Source organism: Pleurodeles waltl, chromosome 5, assembly GCF_031143425.1.
Source record: "Pleurodeles waltl isolate 20211129_DDA chromosome 5, aPleWal1.hap1.20221129, whole genome shotgun sequence".
Taxonomy (NCBI): Eukaryota; Metazoa; Chordata; class Amphibia; order Caudata; family Salamandridae; genus Pleurodeles; species Pleurodeles waltl.
Window position 1 is genome coordinate 1,652,680,977 of NC_090444.1, and position 20,455 is coordinate 1,652,701,431.

The 20,455-nt window shown below is 42.8% G+C and overlaps 1 protein-coding gene across 1 annotated transcript in view; it reads right to left on the reverse strand.

Annotated features, from left to right (window-relative positions):
- NT5C1B (5'-nucleotidase, cytosolic IB) overlaps window positions 1-19,119 on the reverse strand; it is a 95,093-nt gene extending 75,974 nt beyond the window's left edge. The window contains exons 1-2 of the mRNA XM_069235980.1: window positions 18,592-19,119; window positions 13,761-13,928 (exon numbers count right to left, since the gene is read on the reverse strand). Of these exons, the coding sequence (XP_069092081.1) occupies window positions 13,761-13,928; window positions 18,592-18,786 (363 nt within the window). The 5' untranslated portion in view covers window positions 18,787-19,119. The remainder of the gene's footprint in view (window positions 1-13,760; window positions 13,929-18,591) is intronic.
- Window positions 19,120-20,455: the final 1,336 nt, after the last annotated feature.

The following is a 20,455-nucleotide window of genomic DNA, read 5'->3' on the forward strand; positions in this document are numbered from 1 at the left end:
AGAAGGGTCAGCCAAGGATAAATGGGAAGCTTTCACTAACTCATTTACCGAGCAATTGGACAGGAATGTTGAAACTACAAGGAGAAAAGTAAGCTTAATCCAGTTTATTATAAAGAAGCTGCACACCTAGCACAGTTTGAAGCCACTAAAGAGGAACGTCAACCAAGAACTTCGGCTGGTCCGTCGGTTTCCAGAACAAGAACTCTAACTGATCAACCTGAGACAAACAAAAGGAATCTTGAAGCAGGCTGTATGGAGAATTAGGAGGCAACATACTGAGGAATTCTGGGCCAAACTCATCTGGGACACTAAATATAAAAATGCTAGCAAGTTCAAGAACACGGTAAGTGCCCTAAATAATCCACCTGGCCCAAAACTGGAATCAATCATCTCAGAGGCTGACTGGGCACCCTTTTTGAAAGATCATTTTCATCAAAATAAAAGCAAAGAGGACCACATTCCCCCTAGAATCTTAGGTTGGGTCAGCCAGACCGATGATTCAGACCCTCAAAGTCAGGATTGTGACCAGTGTACACGATGTCACCCCAGTAGAAATCCAATGCCTAATAGGTAGAGGGAGGAAGAAGGGGGACCCTGACCCGTCCATGTGGGCAGAAGCCATTTTCAATCATGCCTTGGCTGGGAAATTGATCCCGGAATCTTGAAGGGGATCCATCATCTCTCCAATATACAAAAGTGGGGACAAACTTGACCCCAGAAACTAACGGCTAATATCGCTCATCGACAATGAAGCAAAATATTTCGCCGGGATCCTTCTTGATCATCTTACTGATTGGGCTGGCCGAAAATTGATCATTCCCCTAAACCAAAATGGGTTCACGCGCAACAGAGGCACAGAAACCAATATCATGGCCATATCTCTCATACTTAACTCGTCAATGGCTGCAAATCTGCTGCTATACCTCTGTTTTATCGAATTCAAAGCAGCATTTGACAGTATCAATTGAAGTAGGCTTTGAGGGAAACTTAACAGCTATCAAATTCCACCGCAACTCTTGAAAGCCATTGAGAACCTGTACACTAGAACGTGGGTCAGGATCAAACTGGGCAACGGATCAAACCTCTAGGAGGATTCTAACGACTAGAGGCCTAAAACAGGGCTGTAATCTGGCCCCAACCTTATTCAATCTTCTCATGGCCGATTTCATAATTTTTATCAATTCCTATGCACCACAACTGGGAATGATGCAATTGTCGAAACTCCTATATGCAGATAATGTTGTATTACTCAGTAGAACTAGGTTAGGCATGAGAAGTCTCCTGAAAGCCTCAGAATATTACTCCCTTATGAATGGGCTGCAAATTAACCACAAAAAGGCTAAAATCATTATTTCAGGCAAGAGATCCCTAAAGGGGGTCTCCACCTGAGGATTAAGCCTCAACAAGCTTGAAGAAACAGTGACTTATAAATACCTGAGTCTCCTGTTCGACTACCATGGCTCTTTTTCTAAGCACAAAGAAGAAATAAGACAGAAAGGGGCTGCTCTCTCCTTGGGGCTTCGGCACTCTATAAGTAGCCAGAGCCAATGTGGTCCCCACGCTAGCCTATGGAAGTGCTACCCTTTGTGGTAGAGAGTCTAAGGTCTTGAACAATACCACAATGAGCATTTACAGGCAAATGTTCAAGCTTCCATGTTACACCTCGCCAGCACAGATAAGTGTGGAGTTCAGCCTGCTCAAACAATCTCTTGTAAGGCACGCAGCCTATATTAACTTTGTTTCATAAAACGAGCAGCTGAGCCGGGAACACCATAAGTGACAAGATATGGGAGGAAATAACAATGAAGCCCGCTCTCCGGCTCGAAGGTGTCTTGACATCTCAATCAAGCAGCTAGGCATGGAGAGCTTATGGTCATCGGAGTTCAACCATAAGCTATTTAAATCACTAACAAAAAAAAGTAATAAAATACCTGTTGCAAACTGAAGACAAGACAACTTTGGAGAAAAGACAAAGTGCTTGGCTAGTTTTAAACAGCTACAAGACCCTGGTCCCTCATCCATAACTGGGAGAAGTCCTAACGTACAGCATTAAGAGGAAATATCTGCTATACCACTTGGGGGGTTCTCCCAGTGGGCAAACACGAGAGCCCATGCAGATGGGACTTGCCAGCTTTGCAGGCTAGTGCCCAAAACACTGTCTCATATGCTCTGCATATGCAACAGCACTTTGAGGGATCGCTGCAGGCTACTGCGCTTGCTATGGGTACAACAGGAGGTTCGCATGTGCAGACATGCAGTCCTAAGTTGTCTTAATTCAGATAATCAAAATCTGACTGCCCAAACGGTGAGCTATTTGGAGGGAGTGGAGCATGCTCTGACTGGCACACACCCAAGAGCGCAAGATACAGGTCTTTGCTCCCTGCCATGGCACCAAAACAACAATGGAGGTGCTTCTGTGACTTTACAATTCAGAACTAAATGGCAGTTAAAAGTGTTTGGCACATGCGCACTTTAGGACTCGAATGTCCGTCTGACACCGCTGTTATTTCATATTGGACTTGAACTGTAGCAATGGTCTTTTAAGATTGGGCTAGGCGGTACACTCTGCACTTTAGGATCTGAAGGTCTGCCTAGTGGCGATATTTTTTTAATGTGAAATGAGTGTTATGTTTGAATTTTAGTGTAATGGTTTTAATTAACTGACTACTTAATAAATCATTAAAACTCCAACTGTAGCCCATATCACTACGAATTTTTCATCACTATGTAGACACCTCTCATATGTATATTTTCTGTGCACTATAATCCTCTCTTCTTTTATAATCAATGACTTGTGTTGTTCTGTAATTAATCTGGGAATGCTGCCAGTTCAACTTTGCTGCCTCAAGCAAAAACTCCATTGTCATCTGTCTTTTCCCAGAACCTGTATCTTGTACTCTAACATATGGCACTGGATCTTTTGCTGTTTCCACTGCACTATACAGTAACCGTTGCTACATTACATAATTTATTCTCGATTGTGCTAAACCTGTACTCTTTGTTGTTGGTAACATGCTCCTCTCACTATTTATGTATACATCCCGCATTATCTCTGTATAGTTAGAGTTATACTGTAATCCTCTCTACCATCAGTTCACTACTAATGTACTGCAAGCAATTGTTTCTGTTAGTCAGTGCATGGGTGACCCTCTGCCTGGTGTTGACGCCTTTCTTTTAGATAGTGCTTGAATACCAACGTGGTGCCATATGTACTTTACAAAACAAACGAATAAAAACTAGAAAAAAAAAAAAACACACAAAAAAAACAATGTTTTTGGTCGAGCTGAATGAAAACAAAACCTACACTAAGATGCAGCAAGGTGCCAAACAACAACACACTTTCTGATGTGCGGGGTGACATCTGCCCATCAGAAACTGAACCTATTCTAATCACTACTATGGATGAGTTCAGATAACCAGATCATTCCAAAAGGCCATCTGCACTGATCTGTTGGAGTTCTGTTCTACATGTTTTACAGTCCAAGACATGACACTACTGATCAGACTACAGGCTGTGGGTATTCATGGAAAAACCTTAGATCAGATTCCTTCCTGGCAAACTTTAAGCACATCCATTTCACTGCCAGCCTATTACTCTGCCGGTCACCAACTGGATAGCTTGTATCCTCAAGAATCTCTCTGCTCCTCACCAGCTATCTCAGATATCTCAATGGATCGGTTAAATCTGTAATTTTATCTGTTTCAATCATGCATAAAAAAGATAATTGTCAAGTTCCATGATGTCAAAGATACCGTGCCCATGATGTGGCACTTTCTTGATCATGATCTCAGACTAGATGATAACTAAACATGTTAAATTCAGACCAGACAAATCAGAGGTTCTCATATGTGGAAACTGAACACTAACACAAAGGATCCCACACTTACAGAAAGACCTGTGAAAAACACCCCCACGATAGACATAGTAATGTCTAGTAATCATCTTAGATGCAGGCTTTACCCTGGAACTCCAAATACAGGCAACAGTGAAATGTGCAGCATTCTGAGACAGGATTTTCCACGCCTAGGTTTCCCCCACAGAGTAAAAGCCACCAATGACCTTGTTAGTTCTCGCATGGACTATGCAAAAGCACTAAAATTCCTTCTAAACAAATTATGTGGAAACCAAAATTCACCAACAGGGCTACTTTGACACTGAAAACCCCTGCATTACATAACCCAGCCCTTTGGAGTGTACACTGGCTTGCACACTCTTGACAGACTGCTTTCAGGCACTTTGCTCAATGTACCGAGTTCTCCAAAGAAGCAGGCTATGATTCCCACCAAAGAAATTTCAGAACTACTACACTAGATGCAGATTTAGTTCCAAGATACTCCTGTAAATTAAAATACCATACATCAACAAAACCAGACACATACACTTTCTCACTATAAGACAGCAACATTTGGAACTCACTCAAGTTATATAAGGAAACTACAAATCCTTGTCTTACACAAAGTCATAAAAACATGGCTCTTCAAGTTTCAAATCTCCGAGTGATCCTTAATCCCAACTATTCTTAATCATGATCTATTGAAAGAACACATTAATAAACCCACCATGTGATCACTCTGTCACTATGTCAAATTGTTTCTCCATGGAGTGAATTCTTTGTTTCTCCATGGAGTGAATTCTATCACCTCTCATATATGCCATTAACATTGTCACACCTAGTACAAATGACATTAGCCTGATGTGACCAGACCACATGAGAACTTCACACACCATACCCAACTCTTCCCGTATAGAATATAGTTCAACCTAAAAGACATGCATGCATGTAATCACTGTGCTATGACACCATTACACAGTAGTGCACCGAACGAATTCTAAATGTAAGAAATCGGGCAATTAGTTGCAAAGTACGTGAGCCCTTAATAAGTAATAAGTCAGCAACGTTCTCTTTAATGTGAACCAAGTAACCCATTGTAGTTGTGAAACTATATTTATCAAGGGAAAAATTTAAACAATCTCACCATTCAAGCTCGGAGTGTGTGAGGAAATTAAGTAAATAACCCTTTCATTCTGTCCCAGTGATCCTGGCCATATCTCTTAAAATGCACAATGCCTATCAGAATCATATGTATATGGTGGCTGTGCACAAATTAAATAAGCTTGACAAAAAATGGAAATCTCAAAAAGTGATACCCATAAAACAACACATCTCACGTTGATCCTGAACCCTAAAACCACAATAGCCCACCTAAACATGTTGCAATATTACAAAGTAATACGGTATCATTATCCATAAGTCAGGCCTTCTGGCTTTGTCAAGATGTCACCACATGAGTAAACACAGACCGTTGCAACCGATGGGAAATTTCATAACATTTTAAGTAGAAATTGTGCCAAAAAGTGCAAAGAAGCACTGATAGTCAATGGTCACAGTAGGCCAGCCCCAAGCACAAATTGAGGCTGATGTGATAGAGAGAGGGTCAGACATACCAACCTGGTTTGTTATGGTAAAGAATTTTCATTCTGACATAGTCTTAATCCATTACGTGAACACTTCATAAGCTCCCCGGGACCTCAGGGGAGGCATTTAGAGGCCCACAAGGTGTCAGGCAGAGGCCAATAGCTGAGTCCAGTCCAGGTCCAGTTGCCACTGGTCAACTGGGTACTTCCAGGAAAAGCAGCATGTTGTCTCCCTGTAGCCACACAGAAGGTCAGCCTACTACCCCTTAGGGTACACTTCTTTGTCCTGGCAGGTCCTGTCCTTCAGTGCTCTTGTCAGGTCACAGACAGCAAGCCTAGTCCTCTTGGGATGTTCTGCAGGTCCATAAAGTGTTCAAAAATGGGTACCTGCAGATGCCACATTTATGCCTGGCAGTAGTTAGTGGATGGGAATCACCTTTGGCCCATCGCTAAGCAACGGGGTCCTACCTCCATTTACAGTAGCTCCTGCTTTGTCTTACTGCAAACAGACCCAAAATGCCATGAGTCACAGTATTTTCAAGTGTTAGGCCACTTTAAACTTGAGCTGTGGTGGGGGAGGTGTGTGTAGAGGAGATTAGGAGGCACTGTATGCATAACTAACCCAGAGACAAACGTTTGGTAGAACAATCAATCAAAAAACATTTCAATCAAAAAATTTTGGCGAGCGTGCTACTCACCTGTGAGGGTCTCAAGGCGCTGGGGGAGGGAAATCGGGGGGGGGGGGGGCAGGGAGGGTTACTGATCGAACAACCATGTCTTGAGGTTCTTTCTGAAAAACAGGGTCATTCAGCAACCAGACAGGAGATCCACAAGAATAGTCTTGGCATCCTGTTCTCTCCCTCTCAAGTGTGCCCCAATAGCTACATGTGGCTCAATCTGTCAAACAATATTTGAAATGTTGCTGCCAAACGGAGGTCACGAATGCCAACCTGCACATTCCGTGAGCTCAGTGTAGTCCTCTCTACCCTTTGGGGATATAGTTCTCCAGTGTCACTAGCAGATCTTAAAACTTGTAGCAAGGCATTTGGCCACACGTCTTGGGTTTGGTTCAGGCCTCTTTGGTTGCAAGGCCTTGTGGCTTCAAGGATTGGCCACCACATGAAGGGATTTCCATACAGGCTTCAATTTAGCTCTTTTGTGCTTATCATTGTTATCACTGAGATCAAGGGAGCTTCTCTCCTCTTTTGATCACACAGGGGTGGTGAGCTTTAGGAGTCGGAGGAACTAGTTCTGAAGGCTCAGGTTTCATCTGGTTCTGGCAGGGAATTCATACCAATCACATAATGCACCACATTAAAATATAATGATTCAAATAAATCCAGGGAATATCTCCCTCTCTGAATTGAAGGTGGCTGCACCTTGATAATCAAAGGGATACAGACTGGAGAGATGAAGTGCAGGCTTCCTGAGCCCGGTCACTCCCCTCTTCAGATGACTTCACACTCAACAAGAAGAATGAATACACAGGACGCATAGGAAGTTTACTGAGGTCACAGATTACTTGTGAGATGTCTTAACCACGGGTAGGCTGTCAGTGGGTGGATCAGGGTTTTTTGGGACAGAAAAGATAAGTCCAGACAATGACATAATCGGTTCAACCCACAGTAGATTGTCCTAAAGGTTAGCCTCCAATAATTGACAAAAAAAATAGGATCCCGAAGATACAAACTAGAATGAGCAGCAAGGAAAGAGTACAGAAAGGAGATTATAAGTCAAGAGAAAGTGCTTTATCATAACCAAATACTCTTCAGCATTCAGAACAAAATCCACTCTGCAGACATCCCTGTTTACATTTTTAATGAGGTGTTATTCAGCATTTCCCTATTAATAAGCATAAAATTAAATGGATTAGATTCAAGACCAATCAAACTAATAAATCGGCTAAGAGATCCAATGGTGAGAGAGGCTTAAGGCCTTTTAAAGAGTAAATCCAGTTTCAAAAAGTGGCATAGGAAGTATTATAGCTTTAAGCCATCAGCCTCCATCGATGACCCTATTTTGGCAAAGATGATTCGTGAAAAGGTTGTTATTGTACCAAAGCCTAAACACATTTTCAGAAGTCCATTCTTGGATGCTTTGGTCTCTGGTGATTTTAACACATGAATCATATTATTTAGGAAGCACCGTGGACCCAGTAGAGTCAGGTATTTACAGTCTTACAAGGAAGGACATTTTTTTGGTTAGTTAAAAATACATTAGAGATGGAAGCCTTACAGCTGGGTGTTCATACAGAAAAAGGTTGGGGTGCCTGTTTGGCACTCCCATTTCACCTAACTTGAGGCAACTAAACTGCACTACATACTGTCAAACGATGACGGAGATAAACAAGGGAAGCACATCACTAGTTGCGCTGCCTGACTTGCCTGCAACAAGTCACACTATAGATGATACTGATTCTATCAAAATAGTGGAATCAATTTACACATAATTAACACGGTTACCTTAGCAAGTTTGTCTTTTTTTGGGGCGCGGATGGTAGGACCCGGTCCTGTATGATGTAATGTGAGGAGGACAGTGTAATGCATAGACAATTACCACAATTATCACCCAATCTGCTACATATTTAAGTGCAGCCTTTGCCTAAATTGCTAGTCTATCCAGAAGTGTGGTTACACAACTATGCTAACAAGAAGTGGCACTTTTCCAACCTCTCTGCAACATGACTTTTGTGGGTCAACCATAGTTTCCATTAGTTTAACATTTTTAGGTTGAGCGCACAAGAGCTCTGTCCTGTTGTAATCTATCTGTGGGCTTTTAACCACACCCACCGCACACCCGCCACTATCACTCGTTCATAGGCTTGCCTTTCAAAAATCCTTCGTTATCATTGGTAAATGCTTCACGTTTGTCCCTCCTTGGGGCAGTTTTGTTACCGCCTTGGCCATCGACCCTGTTCCATGGATAATTGCATGTTTGCCGATACGTTTGACTGTGAGCAAACTTCTTTTTCCTTTTGTGTCTTTCCTTCGCGCTCATGGTCATGGCAGCCGTGGTGCTTTGAATTGGCTCGCTTAGGTCAACTGTTTTACTTTTCATTTTAAATTTATGTGGCAAGAATAATCCAGTTACGAAATTACAACGCAAATAGCTCTAATTTGAGTAAACGCGAGACCCATTGCTTTGCAAATGCTTGTTGCATAGTGCAGCATAACCATACTGAGTCAGTTCTATTTGCAAAAAAAACAATTTGAGATAGGTCTCTCTCACACTGAACAAAATGCGCAGATAGTAATCATGAATGTATTATGGTACATAATGCATATTGCGTGACAAAAGAGCTTTGTGTTGTAGAAACAAAGAGTACCGAGTTTGAAGAACTATATAATTAAGTAGTAGTGGACGAAGGGTCAGCCAGGAGTAATTAAATAGACACTAGAAAATGCAGGGATGCTAACGAGAAAGACGGTGAATAAAAAGGGTAAAAAGTACTGTACAGAAAAGCGAATTAAGATTTTACATGCATCTGACAAAGATGTGTTTTCGACTACTCCCAAAAGGAACGCATGCCCTTAGAGCGTCTAGTGTCTCCTGGCAGCAAATTCGAGAGAATTGGGGCGGCGCCAGAGTAAGACTGGTTGGCAGCTCAATTGTAAAAGATATATATATATTTTTATTCAAGACAGAAAGTGTCTTTCCTTCTTACACTTTTCTAACATGCAGAGATTTTTAATCAGCTGTTCTATTATTCTGTCTGTTTTTGATGGAGTGCTTTGAAGATGTTGCAAGCAATTCTGAACTGAATCCTTGATTTCAAAGGGAGCCAATGCAGGTTTGTTAGTAAAAGAGTAATAAGGCCAGTTTTTTTTGTACTAAAGACCAGCCTGGCCGCAGAGGGAAAAACAGCTTCTAATGACTAAAGTTTGATTTTGTCATTTCATTCAGTTAAGTTCCAATAATTAATATACAAAACCACAAGAACATTAATATCGAACCTAAAGTTCAAAGGTTGGAGAAAAATAACTTTTTAAGGGAGTATAGTTTTGTAGTTTTGGTCTGGCTGCAGAAGTTGTGTGGGCAGTATGAGAGTGGAGGGTAAGATGGTTATCCAGCTAGTGGCCTAAAGATTGTATTTCCTTTGAAGAAGAGAATCAAATTAAATGCAGATTCAACATCCAATAAGCATGTCACTACATACCTTTAGATCTATGTAGAATTTTGGGTAAGTCTATTTTGAAGTTCAGGTAGGTACGACAAGATTTTCATATATAGGAGAGTGTCATCAACATTCTGATGAGCTGTGTCATCATGCCCTTTGCATATGTATTTCCATACATATGTTAAGAGGGTAGGGGTAAAATGGCCTCTTGAGGAACAGCATACAATACAGAAGGCGTCAGAGTAAGAGAAGTCAACTCTTGCTTGTTTCTTTCAGTTTGAGAAGTAAGGTGCCTTTGATGGTCGTGCACTGGCAACCTTGCAAATCACGTTTTGGTGGTCAATGGTATCAAAGGTCACCAACCATTCAAGAAGAATGAGTAGGCAGACATCACATTTATCAATGACAGAATCAAAGATTTGTGAGTTGGCCATTTCTGCACCTCGAACTCTGCAGAAGCCTGATTGGTAAGGAGCAAACTGGATATGATTTTTAAGAAAGCCAGTCAGTCGAGTGGAAAAATATTTTTTGATCTCTTTACCCAATCAAGGTAAGTTGGTGACTGGCCCTAAGTTGGAGAGTACATTAGGGTTTGCTTTATGGTTCTTTAGCATAGGAGCAATCTGTCTTGTCTTTACAGTCTCTGGCAAGATGTTACTTAGAAGTGAGGTGTTGACAATATCAGAGTGTCATCAAAGCATGAATAAACACCAATTAACTCCAGCTCAATGGCAACAAAACAGAGTTACATATTAAAGGTTCGAAAAGCATCTTGTAAACGTGATTGCCAGAAGACAGAACCTTTCCAAAACATAAAGGGCCTCTGCTAAGGGATGATGCATCAGATAAACACTTTGCCTGTGGCTATTATGTAAGACTGTTCCGGACATTCCAGTCTAATACAGAAAAGAGAAAAAAATAATAATGTAAGACTCATCTTGCACGGGCTACATTTTTACCAGCTAATATGAAAAATGTATTACTAACATATCTGCTGGTACACAGATGTATCTGGTCTGCTTCATTATTTTGAAAAAAAACCTTTCTAGTGTCACTACCTAGCACAACGTTGTGACCATCTACAAGAGGACTGTCAGAATCCCCATCTTTGGGAACCACATTATGAAATCTGGGATTATATAAGAAACCTAGTGGTAGCCACTAGGTAGTTATAGTTAGGACCATGTTTCCAAAGGAAAAGCGTTTTTTGACTTGCCTATATCTTTGGCACCATTTGATGAATCTTCACAAACTTTTCCAAACAAAAGTGGCCCAGTGATTCTTGTTGCGCACCTGAAGTTTTGGGGGATCCGTCAAGTGGGGGTAAAGGAAAAGAGGGCTCAAAAAAGGTTGCGTTTCCCATTTTCAATGCCCATGGGACAACAAGTCTGCAGCCCGAACCACTGGACGGAACTACACCAAATTTGGTAGAAACGTAGGTGTCGGTACGCAGACTGTGCTTTTTATTATTTGGTGTAAATCCATTCAGTAGTCTAGGAGATACTTAAGAGCAAATACATTTCTATATCTCTGGCTGCGAATATTTTGCTAAAATTCGCTAATTTTCGCGAATACGTATGCGAAAAGAAGCTACAATCTGACTAAAAAGTTGCAACTGCCATTTTATTTCACAGGACATAGTCCCTGGGGGTGAAAATTCAAAGTGAAAGTGGCATAAGGAATCAGGGTGATGGTACCGTGATCCCATGAGTGTGATATAGGTGTGTCTTAGGGGCAAAATTATAGGTTTAATATAATTTTGCATCACACTGCTCGATATTCACGAACAGTCGCAAACTTCCTCTAATTTTTCGCAATTATGGAAAAATGTGAAAGAAAAACCACAGACTGCTTCACACACTAATTCATCCACTCATACATGCACTCAGAGGCTCAGGCGCCCACTCAGACTTACTCATAAACTCACACACCCACTTTCAGACCCACTCAGACACTCGAACACCCACTCACATATCCACTGATGGAGGCAGGCCCTGAAAGCAACCTGCGCTGCAGGTTGCCCAAAGGCCATGCATGGCGCAGGTTTGGGTGGTTATAAGGGTGTTGGAATAATGTACAGTAATTAAAATTAACTTATGTTAAAAAAAACATAGAGATCACTGAAAAATAAAACAAAGGTTACAGGGACATTATATTTGGGTTCTGAATTTACTCGTACAAAATCACAGAAATTCAGCAGTTATAGTTAGAGTTCTTTCAAGTAACTATAACCCACATCCTAAGGTAACTATAACTCGCACCTTCGCCATGCACAGCTAACATATTATGTCATTTATGAGATCTTGTATGGCATATCTGATATCACTGCAATGTTTGCAATAACATAATTTATAAGAAAACTGTGCATGGCAAGGGTGCGAGTTATAGTTACTTGAAAGAACTATAACTGCTGAATTACTATGGTTTTGTACGAGTAAATACAGAACCTAGCTATAACATCCCTGTAATCTTTGTTTATATATATATATATATATATATATATATATAATATATATATATATATATATATATATATAAAAAATAATAATAATAATAAAAAACTCTGTGGCTGAAACCAAACGAATTAGCAAGTATAAAACGATTTTAAACATTTGCTCTTTTTGGGGTTCTTTGCTACTGGCAACTAGTGCTTGGATACCATCTGTGGTTTTAGCTTTAAACAAATGTACCATACACATAAAACAAGTACAGACGTGAAGTTATAGAAAGAACTCTTGACAAATGTAAGGATCTCAGTGCTACTTACTATTTCCTCTTTCCTGCTCCATCTGAGAAGGCAGTTACATCTATGTAGTAAATTCCTTTACCACTTGTGGTGCCTACCAAATGTTGTTACAAGTTTAGATGCTCCTAACGCACAACTTTTCTCACAAAGAAACTCTACTAAATGCAGGAAACATCCTAAAAACAATGAGGGTGAAAAAAGACAAACGCTGAGACATTTTTCAAAAATATTTTTGATAATAGCAGCAGAGTATTAGTCTCAAAAAATGTCTAAAAAAATGAAAAAATGAAGAAAGGAGTAGCATTTTGTGACCAAATAAAAAATAGCTTTGTAACAAGCATTTTGCGCCAAATGGAGAAACACTGTTACCCTGGAGAGGAAATGTTGGAACTAAAAGGGAAGTGTATAGACTCATTGTAACGACTGAATTACAGTGAAACAATCAATGTTTGGTATAGGCGACGTTCGCACAGGCAGTCTTTTCTAGGATAGCCGTGAAACTTTATATAGCAAGGGAAAAATTTAAACAATCTGCACATATATGCTTGGGGTGTGCAATGAAATTAGGTGAATAAACCTTTCATTCTATCACAGTGATCCTGCCCATAGCTATTAAAATGTACGATACTCATCAGAATCATATGTATAATAATGTTGTTGTGCACAAGCAGGACAAAAAATACGGTCATTCAAAAGTCAGACCCACAGAAATGAAGAATTATTTTTGAGTAAATTAACCTTTTGCCTAATATTTAATATAGACCTTGTCTGCACAGACAGTTAAAAGAACTGCACATGAATTGCCATTCGCCCCGTGACACTGTTTTTCAAAAACTTTGGACAGTGAGCCTCAATTCTGTGAGAACATTTTTTGTGGGAGAAGCAATACGTGCTCTATAGAGGGGGTTTGCATATTAATATTTCACTGTGCTCTTGTCATTTCGTTAGTTATTTGTGCCTTCATCTTTCGTTGTCCCTACTTAGGAATACTGTTTTAAAGGGAATTTAGCGACATAGGTTATATAATGTTTTTTTATTGGCAAACTCGAAGGTGTGCTAAAAGTAAAACATGAGTCCATTAGTCAGATAAGGTGTCAGAAATACCATTTGCTGCCTGGGACCGAGCAACCTCAGCCAACCATTCATTCGCTCAATAAACCAATAATATCTTTAGAACACAAACAGCAGTAAGTATTAATTTAAACACACAACGTCGAAGAAGCGTCTACCTGAAGCATTCTCTTGGCACTCTCATAGAATGCCCTACGTTTCCCGACAGCTGCTCTTTAGATGTGACAATTCAATATTACTCTGATCCCAAGCAAAGCACGAAAGGGCACACCCACAAAGAGGGTGGTGTTTATTGTTGCCACCGAGACACCAGTAACCTCATACTTCTGAAACAGATGGGCCTGCAGTGCAGACAGCTGCAGGGGGGGAAGGGACCCGAGGATGGCAGCCACTGGGCATCAATTCCTTACCTTCACAAAGGGGAACGCAGGCCCCGGTTTCAGAGGCTCGCTTTCATGCTCCTCTTGGTACTTTACGTATTTCTCCACCCCTTGTTCTTCATACAGTTTCCTCTCCTCCACCATGTCGAACAGAGCCCTGGAGGAGACTGCAATGGTGACGGCATGCTTCGGCTTGGGCTGAATAGGAAAGGAACAGCGTTAGCAGAGGCAGCAGTCTAGTTTCTTGCTGTGCACACCATATGACGTTTACACGCTGCCATCATTCTAGCACCTTCTGCTAGACGCCTATTCCTTTCAATGCCACTGATCTTTCCAGACACCATAATTTGGAAAGTCTATGACACTTTATCTATGCAATCCCTCCCTAGCATCTGGCTCTATCTGCAGTGGCGGCTGGCAACTACAGCGAGTGGAGGGGTAGGCAAGTGGGTGGGTGCACATAAAAAAAAATATATACTTAAATAAAAGTAAAATAAAAGAAAAGTTACTTAATGTGGTTCCGCAGACATGTTCTTCTCGCTCCGGTCCTCCTCTTCTTCTCCTGTTCACGTCACATCCAGGGCCCCACCTAACTCATTTAACCAATCCTGGTGCTGCACTCTTGCTGTTAACCAGTGGCCCCTCTCAGTGCTCCTGAGGACACTGGAGCCCTCTGCTTTCTCTAAACTGAGAGGTTAAAAGTGTGCATGTCAGGCTGGCCGTCTCAAGGCAGCCGGCCAAAGTGACAGGCGCACTTTTAAATTAGTTCTCAGGCAGCCCACCACTGCTGCCGTTTAGCAGGCCCTGTCCTGTCCTGGCCCTCGGTTCAGGATGAGTTGACAAAAAATAAACCGGTAATGAATTAACTTCATTACCATTTTACTTTTCGTCTCTGGGGTATTTCTGGGGGCATTTTACCAGGGCGACGCTCCTCCACTCTAATGGAGGAGCTACCCTGTCTACCTGCCATCCCTTTAACCTTCATAAAGGCCCTCTGCAACCTAACAAGCACTCTGCAAAGTGTCACTCTAGTGTTTGACTATCAGTACCCTGTATCATTGGCAGAGACCGAACAGTAATTCATAGTCAAATGAGCACATAAGCCAACCACCTTTCTATGCCTCATGGCGGTCGAGCTAGCATCCCTAGGCTGACAGGCACTGACAGTGAGGCATGGCAGGTCTGGCTTCCACAGCCTATTCTGGGTTTCAACGTGGCTCTCGCTGGAGTAAGGTGGTTATGCCCAAAGAGTCTAGCTGGCCACTGATTGGTTAACCTCACAAGTGCTGCACAGCCACCCACCATGGGACTGACTGCTTCCTGTGGTGTATGTGTCATGAGAGTTCACAGAAGAAGAAACAAGCAGGGTGCACAAGCCCCAGTGTACGGGCAAGGAACCTAAAGTTAAAAATTGGTGCATTTGGGGCTACTATAGGCCCAACAAATACATATAAATCTCTCAACCTTTTGGATCATCTTGCTTGGGTGGTCTGAAGGTGGCCTGAATGCACCTGCAGCACAGGTATTGTGTTACATAGCACATTTGGGGCAGCAGCACCCACACACACCTGCTCAGGCCAGGACACTCAGAGGTCAGTTGATGGCTAACCTCATCTGGCAGCAAAGGAGGCAATGCACCACCACCTCCTCTGCAGGTCACTGCAGACTTGTTTGGCACTGATTCTTGCCAAAAAGCAAGAGGTAGGAGAAGCGCCAGCTGCCCGCTTTAACTATGTGTGAAATGCCTTTGTGAATTGATCATTACGTGTGCAACTTCTTGCTAATTAATGTGCGAAGAGGACACTGCGACCTTCTATTGGAACTACTTGTATGTTAATATTCCCGTTTTAGATGTTTGAAGGCCAAGTCATAATGTAGTTTAAAGATTATTTAAAGTAACACTACCGGAGTACTACGTCCCACACTCATAAATACCTTCGTGAATTGGCTGCACCAATACTAAATGAACACCAGGCCTATGATCAACATACCAAATTTTGGAGCGATTTACTGTGACACTAGGGCATCATCTAGTGTATTACTAGCTACCTCAGTGCAATACAAGGTGACAGTGCTCTGTTTGAGAGAGGCGATGTCATCATATACATTTAAATTAAGCCAGCTCAGTAGTCTGAGCCGCTGTCCATGCCTGCCTATAACCTGGAGCTCTAGCCCTGCTCCAGCTCTCTCCAGGCGGAGTGGAGATACAAAGGCTGCTGGGGGATACAGAGCTCAGGCCAAATAACTGGGCTGGCAAACTGAAGTGCTATTGTCATTTTGGGAAACTGCTCCTAAGCCTGACGAACACCGATATGTGCAATCTCAAACCAGGGACATGCAAGCAGCTTCAGGGGTGGGGAGAGTTGGGGTTTAAATATTCAGCACGATATTATTGCAAAATATGTATGCACACTGATTTATTGTAGTCTTGATGTGGTGTTTCAATCTTGTGAAAATCAATAAACATTAAAAATAAAATGAGCTCTTGGGTTCAGTTGTTGGCAAGGGGTAGTCTACCTCTTATCCACTTCTGTTCAATAAAATTATCACTTTTGATAACGTGATGTTACTAGAAAATGGACTGCCCAGTCCTAAGCATTCCTATAATTCAATCATGTATGCTCAACACTGGAACATCCATTTATCAGTCAAATTAGTCTTACTTAAATACATTGGAATATAGTGGCAGATTACTGCGGACTCACTTTACTTACCATATATTTGTGACAATTTGCAATACTGGGATTTCTGGCACGACTACTTTCCATTGTGGGCTACCTTAAAAGGCATTACCAGGGCCACTGGAATTATGCAGCAGGAGAGGACCAAATTATGCAGCAGGGAGAAGTAAATTATGCAGCAAGGAAAGGCAAATTATGCTGCATTATGTGGCACTTTTTGTGATAGTATTGCTTCATTGTTCTGTCATTAGGTCAAGCATAAGCATTCGACCTCGTGTAAACTTTTAGTATACTTCTTATGGCTTAAAGCTATTTCATTTGTTGGTTGCAGTGTCCTTTAAAAATTCTTGCTCACTAGTGGTCAGTTCTACCTTTTTCTCCCTCCTTTTCCTGTTTCAGAGCAGTGACCAACTACAGTATTATTCTACTTTGGTTTCTTTATCTGTTGTTTTGACAGACTTTTTTTGTATTTCTTTGTTGCTGCCTTTTCACTGTGGGTGTTTTAGGCTGGCAGCTTCCTGTTTTTATTGCAGCATTCCGTTCCTCCTACCTCCTCCCATGTCGCTGACATTTGTTTTGGCTTTATTCCAGTGCTGTCCTTGTTTACCTCAGGCTTTTAAAATAAGGTTATTTCACAAAAGAGACACCCTGTCATTTACCTCTCTGCTCCCAAAAGCCACAATGTACCCTTTCTGGTAGAACGTAGCTAAACCTAGAAGCAATGATGTGAAACCTGCTTTGCCTCACAGTCTCTCTCTCTCCAGGGCCCCTCCCTGCCAGCACTCAGGACATCTCACACAGGGCATTGTTTATCTCCTTTACTGAGGCCATAAATCTTCTCAGGCTGCTCTGCTACTGCTAACTTCATTAGAGCTTTGTTGAAATGTGAGGTAAGAACTCTCGTAAGACTTTGCGTTCTGTAAAAATGAAAAGAAAATACTTTTCCCGTCTTATTTTCCAATTTCTGTTCAAACGTTTCTGATGTCAGTAGCCTCCAGGGACCACAAACCATGGCAGGAAAAGATGAAATTATGAGACAGGGTTAGCCAATTTATGTGGCAAGAGAAGTCCAGTTCAGAATTTACAATGCCAAAAGTTCGAGACCTATTGGATTGTAAATGCTTGTTTTTAAACTTTTTAACACTGACTGGGCATTAGATGCACCTCATTAGTACCAGTTTAGCATACAAAGATAACAATAAGCTACAGAAAGGTGACCAGACACCCTTTGGAAAGGGCATTCCACACAAATCTACATTTATGTGAAAATCACTGCAGATCCACAATCGCACAATTCCAGTGGTCCTGGGCACTGCGCCTAAGGCATTACTTTGCTAGGACAGTGATAATTTCTGATGTTCATCTCAATGCACAGATATTACTGCTTTGCTAAGCAAGGCTCTCACAACTGGCCTGTAAATCCAGTAATTCACTGTTATGACGTAGCAGCAGTGGGTAGCAGATATTGCAACATCACGAAGGAATTCCAGGCTGCTCTGGCTGGGCTCCCTAAAAGCACGTTTGAGCTTCTAGAGGAGGAAAGATGGAAGGCGCGAAGAATGGTGAAAGTGGGTGGTAGTACGCAATGTATGTTTTTTTCATCTGGGACAGGGAGGAGAGGCTGTGTTTTATATATCTCTCCAGACACTCCTCTGCCTCCCTGTAGCAGGTAAAAGCAAAGGCAGATGATTCTAGGGGGCATACGTAACATTAAAAAATAGATGGATACCAGTGAATTACAAGGTTTTTCAGCTCATGGCTCGGAGTGAAAACTGTTACCTATAGAGGGCCCCATACTACAATACCCACTTCTATAAGTTCTACTGGGGAAAACGTTTCACTCAAAGACACCTGCATTAATAGCCAAAATAAGTCACACTGAACACATGGAACTATCGTTAATAAGAAAAGCGAAACTTGGCCGCTGAATTTGACGGTCATGCACACTGAAAGCGTGTAAATGTAGGCAAATCGAAACCTTTTCAGCAGTATCTTCAATGCACTAAAGGCTTCAAAGCAACCCAGGACTACACTCGTGTTACCGTCCCCCTCCCCTTTTCTACAACTCTCACCCTATGACAACTCTCGGCCATTCCTATCTGCGACACAAAAGTGTCAAAGTTAACTCTCTACGCCCCCCACACTTCTTCCCTCCACCCCGTACCCTCCCCTCTACTCACGGGCCGGGGCTTCTTCTTGCTGCCCATGCTATCGTAGAAGGCTTTCGCCGCCTGCCAGTCCATCTCCCCCTCGGAGGCGACATGCTTGAGGCCCGGCGCGCCGTCCTTCTGGCCCGGTACCTCCAGGAAGCTGGCGGAGGAGGTGCTGCTGCTGTCGGCGACGGCCGTCTTCGGCTGTCCAGCGGAGGTGCTCATGGTGCGGCCGGAGGAGACGGGAGCTGTGCGAAGCGCTGCGAACCCGATCCCCGGCTCAGTCAGAACTGCTGCGGTCGGGGTGTGCCCTGAGGTGGGCTGGGAGGATTGCGGAAGCGGGGATGGCTCAGGCAGGGCGTGCCCGGGCTGCGCCCAGAAGCGCCCGAGCTATTTCAGCTTCTCTTGTCCGAGACGTGCAAGACAGGAAGAGGCCGTACACCGGCCCGTAGAGTCGGCAGAGAGACGGCCCAGCAGCGGTCGCGGCCCCAGCAGGCCGGGGGAGCAGCTGCTCTCATCACAATACACCGTGTTCTCCCCGGGGCCTCGCCCCCACGCTTCGTTGTAGCACTCACTCTGTGACGTTGTAGTATTTACATAACAGAGGTTGTCCACACTGTAGCCCTGTTTGCTTGTAGCTCGTTCAGTCAAAAGAATGTTCTTCTTCAGTACGGAATACAGTATTTTTTGCTACATAATTTACGTTTTTGTATGCCGTCTACTCACGTTGTCTTTTCCTGTTGCCTGTTTATTAGGTGTATATTACTAGCCGAATCACACGTGCCAGAACTGTATTAGATTTCATGCAAAGATTAACAGTGTAAAAGAGATGTGCGGGTTCGGGAACCCTAAGTCACAAACATTTGCAAAAGAAACATTTTTTTTTTTTTTTTTAATGAGTGGATATGTTTTTTTGTGGGTGTGCGATAAAATGGAATAAAGAAATGATGGAAGAATTTGTTATGTTGGGCTACAACAATCGCCGCTGCCTCCAACGCGCAATGAAATCAACACACGCGACTCCGTATTTGCTGTGTTGGTATCGGCGTGGTCGAGTAGGGCCTTTGAGTCAGGAGCGCCCGGCAGCACGACTGAATCAGGCGCGGTTTCCCTCCTCAGACCACGCCTCTCTTTATTTTATAGCTCTGGGCCGAGGCCACGGAGCAAACCATAAACTCACTAAACTAGAGGTGAAACCCCTCGGGAACATCCGGGGATTTCACCCACGCTGATTACCTAACAATAAACACCCCCTTCCCTTACAGAGTGTCGACTGGTCAATTACATCATTGGCCAGCGATACTACATTCCTCCAAAAAATACAAAAACCTAAAACATCACACAATACACTTGACTGTCAGTCGCACAAATGATCACATAGGCGGACTGAGGGACAGGGATTACTCCGCAAACCATATCTGGCAGATCAGGAACGCTGGGACACCACCTCGGGGGCCGGTCCACCAGTCACGTGATCCATCGGGACAGAATCAGGAATACCAACATCCCGAACCTCGGAGTCAGCCGTCGACCTCTCCACTTCAGTCCTCAAAAAGGCACAGGACCACCATCATCAGTGTCACAAGATCTTTCATCTCGACGATCTCCAGAAAGGTGGAACTTCTTAAACAACGACACATTGCGGGTAACCGTGTCACTACCGCGCTGGGCAACAACAGCGGAGCCGTTCCTTTGAACAACTGTCCACGGGACCGAACTGAAAGACGTACGAAATTTGCTACCAGGCAGGGTCTGTTTAAGCAATACTTGATCCCCCACTTGGAGATCAGACACAGTCGCCCGTCGAGCACAGCTGGCCCGTTGATTCAACACCCGCCTTTTCTCCTGAACCAAATCGAGGGCCATAGCAGGAGGGATCCAGGAAGAATGATGA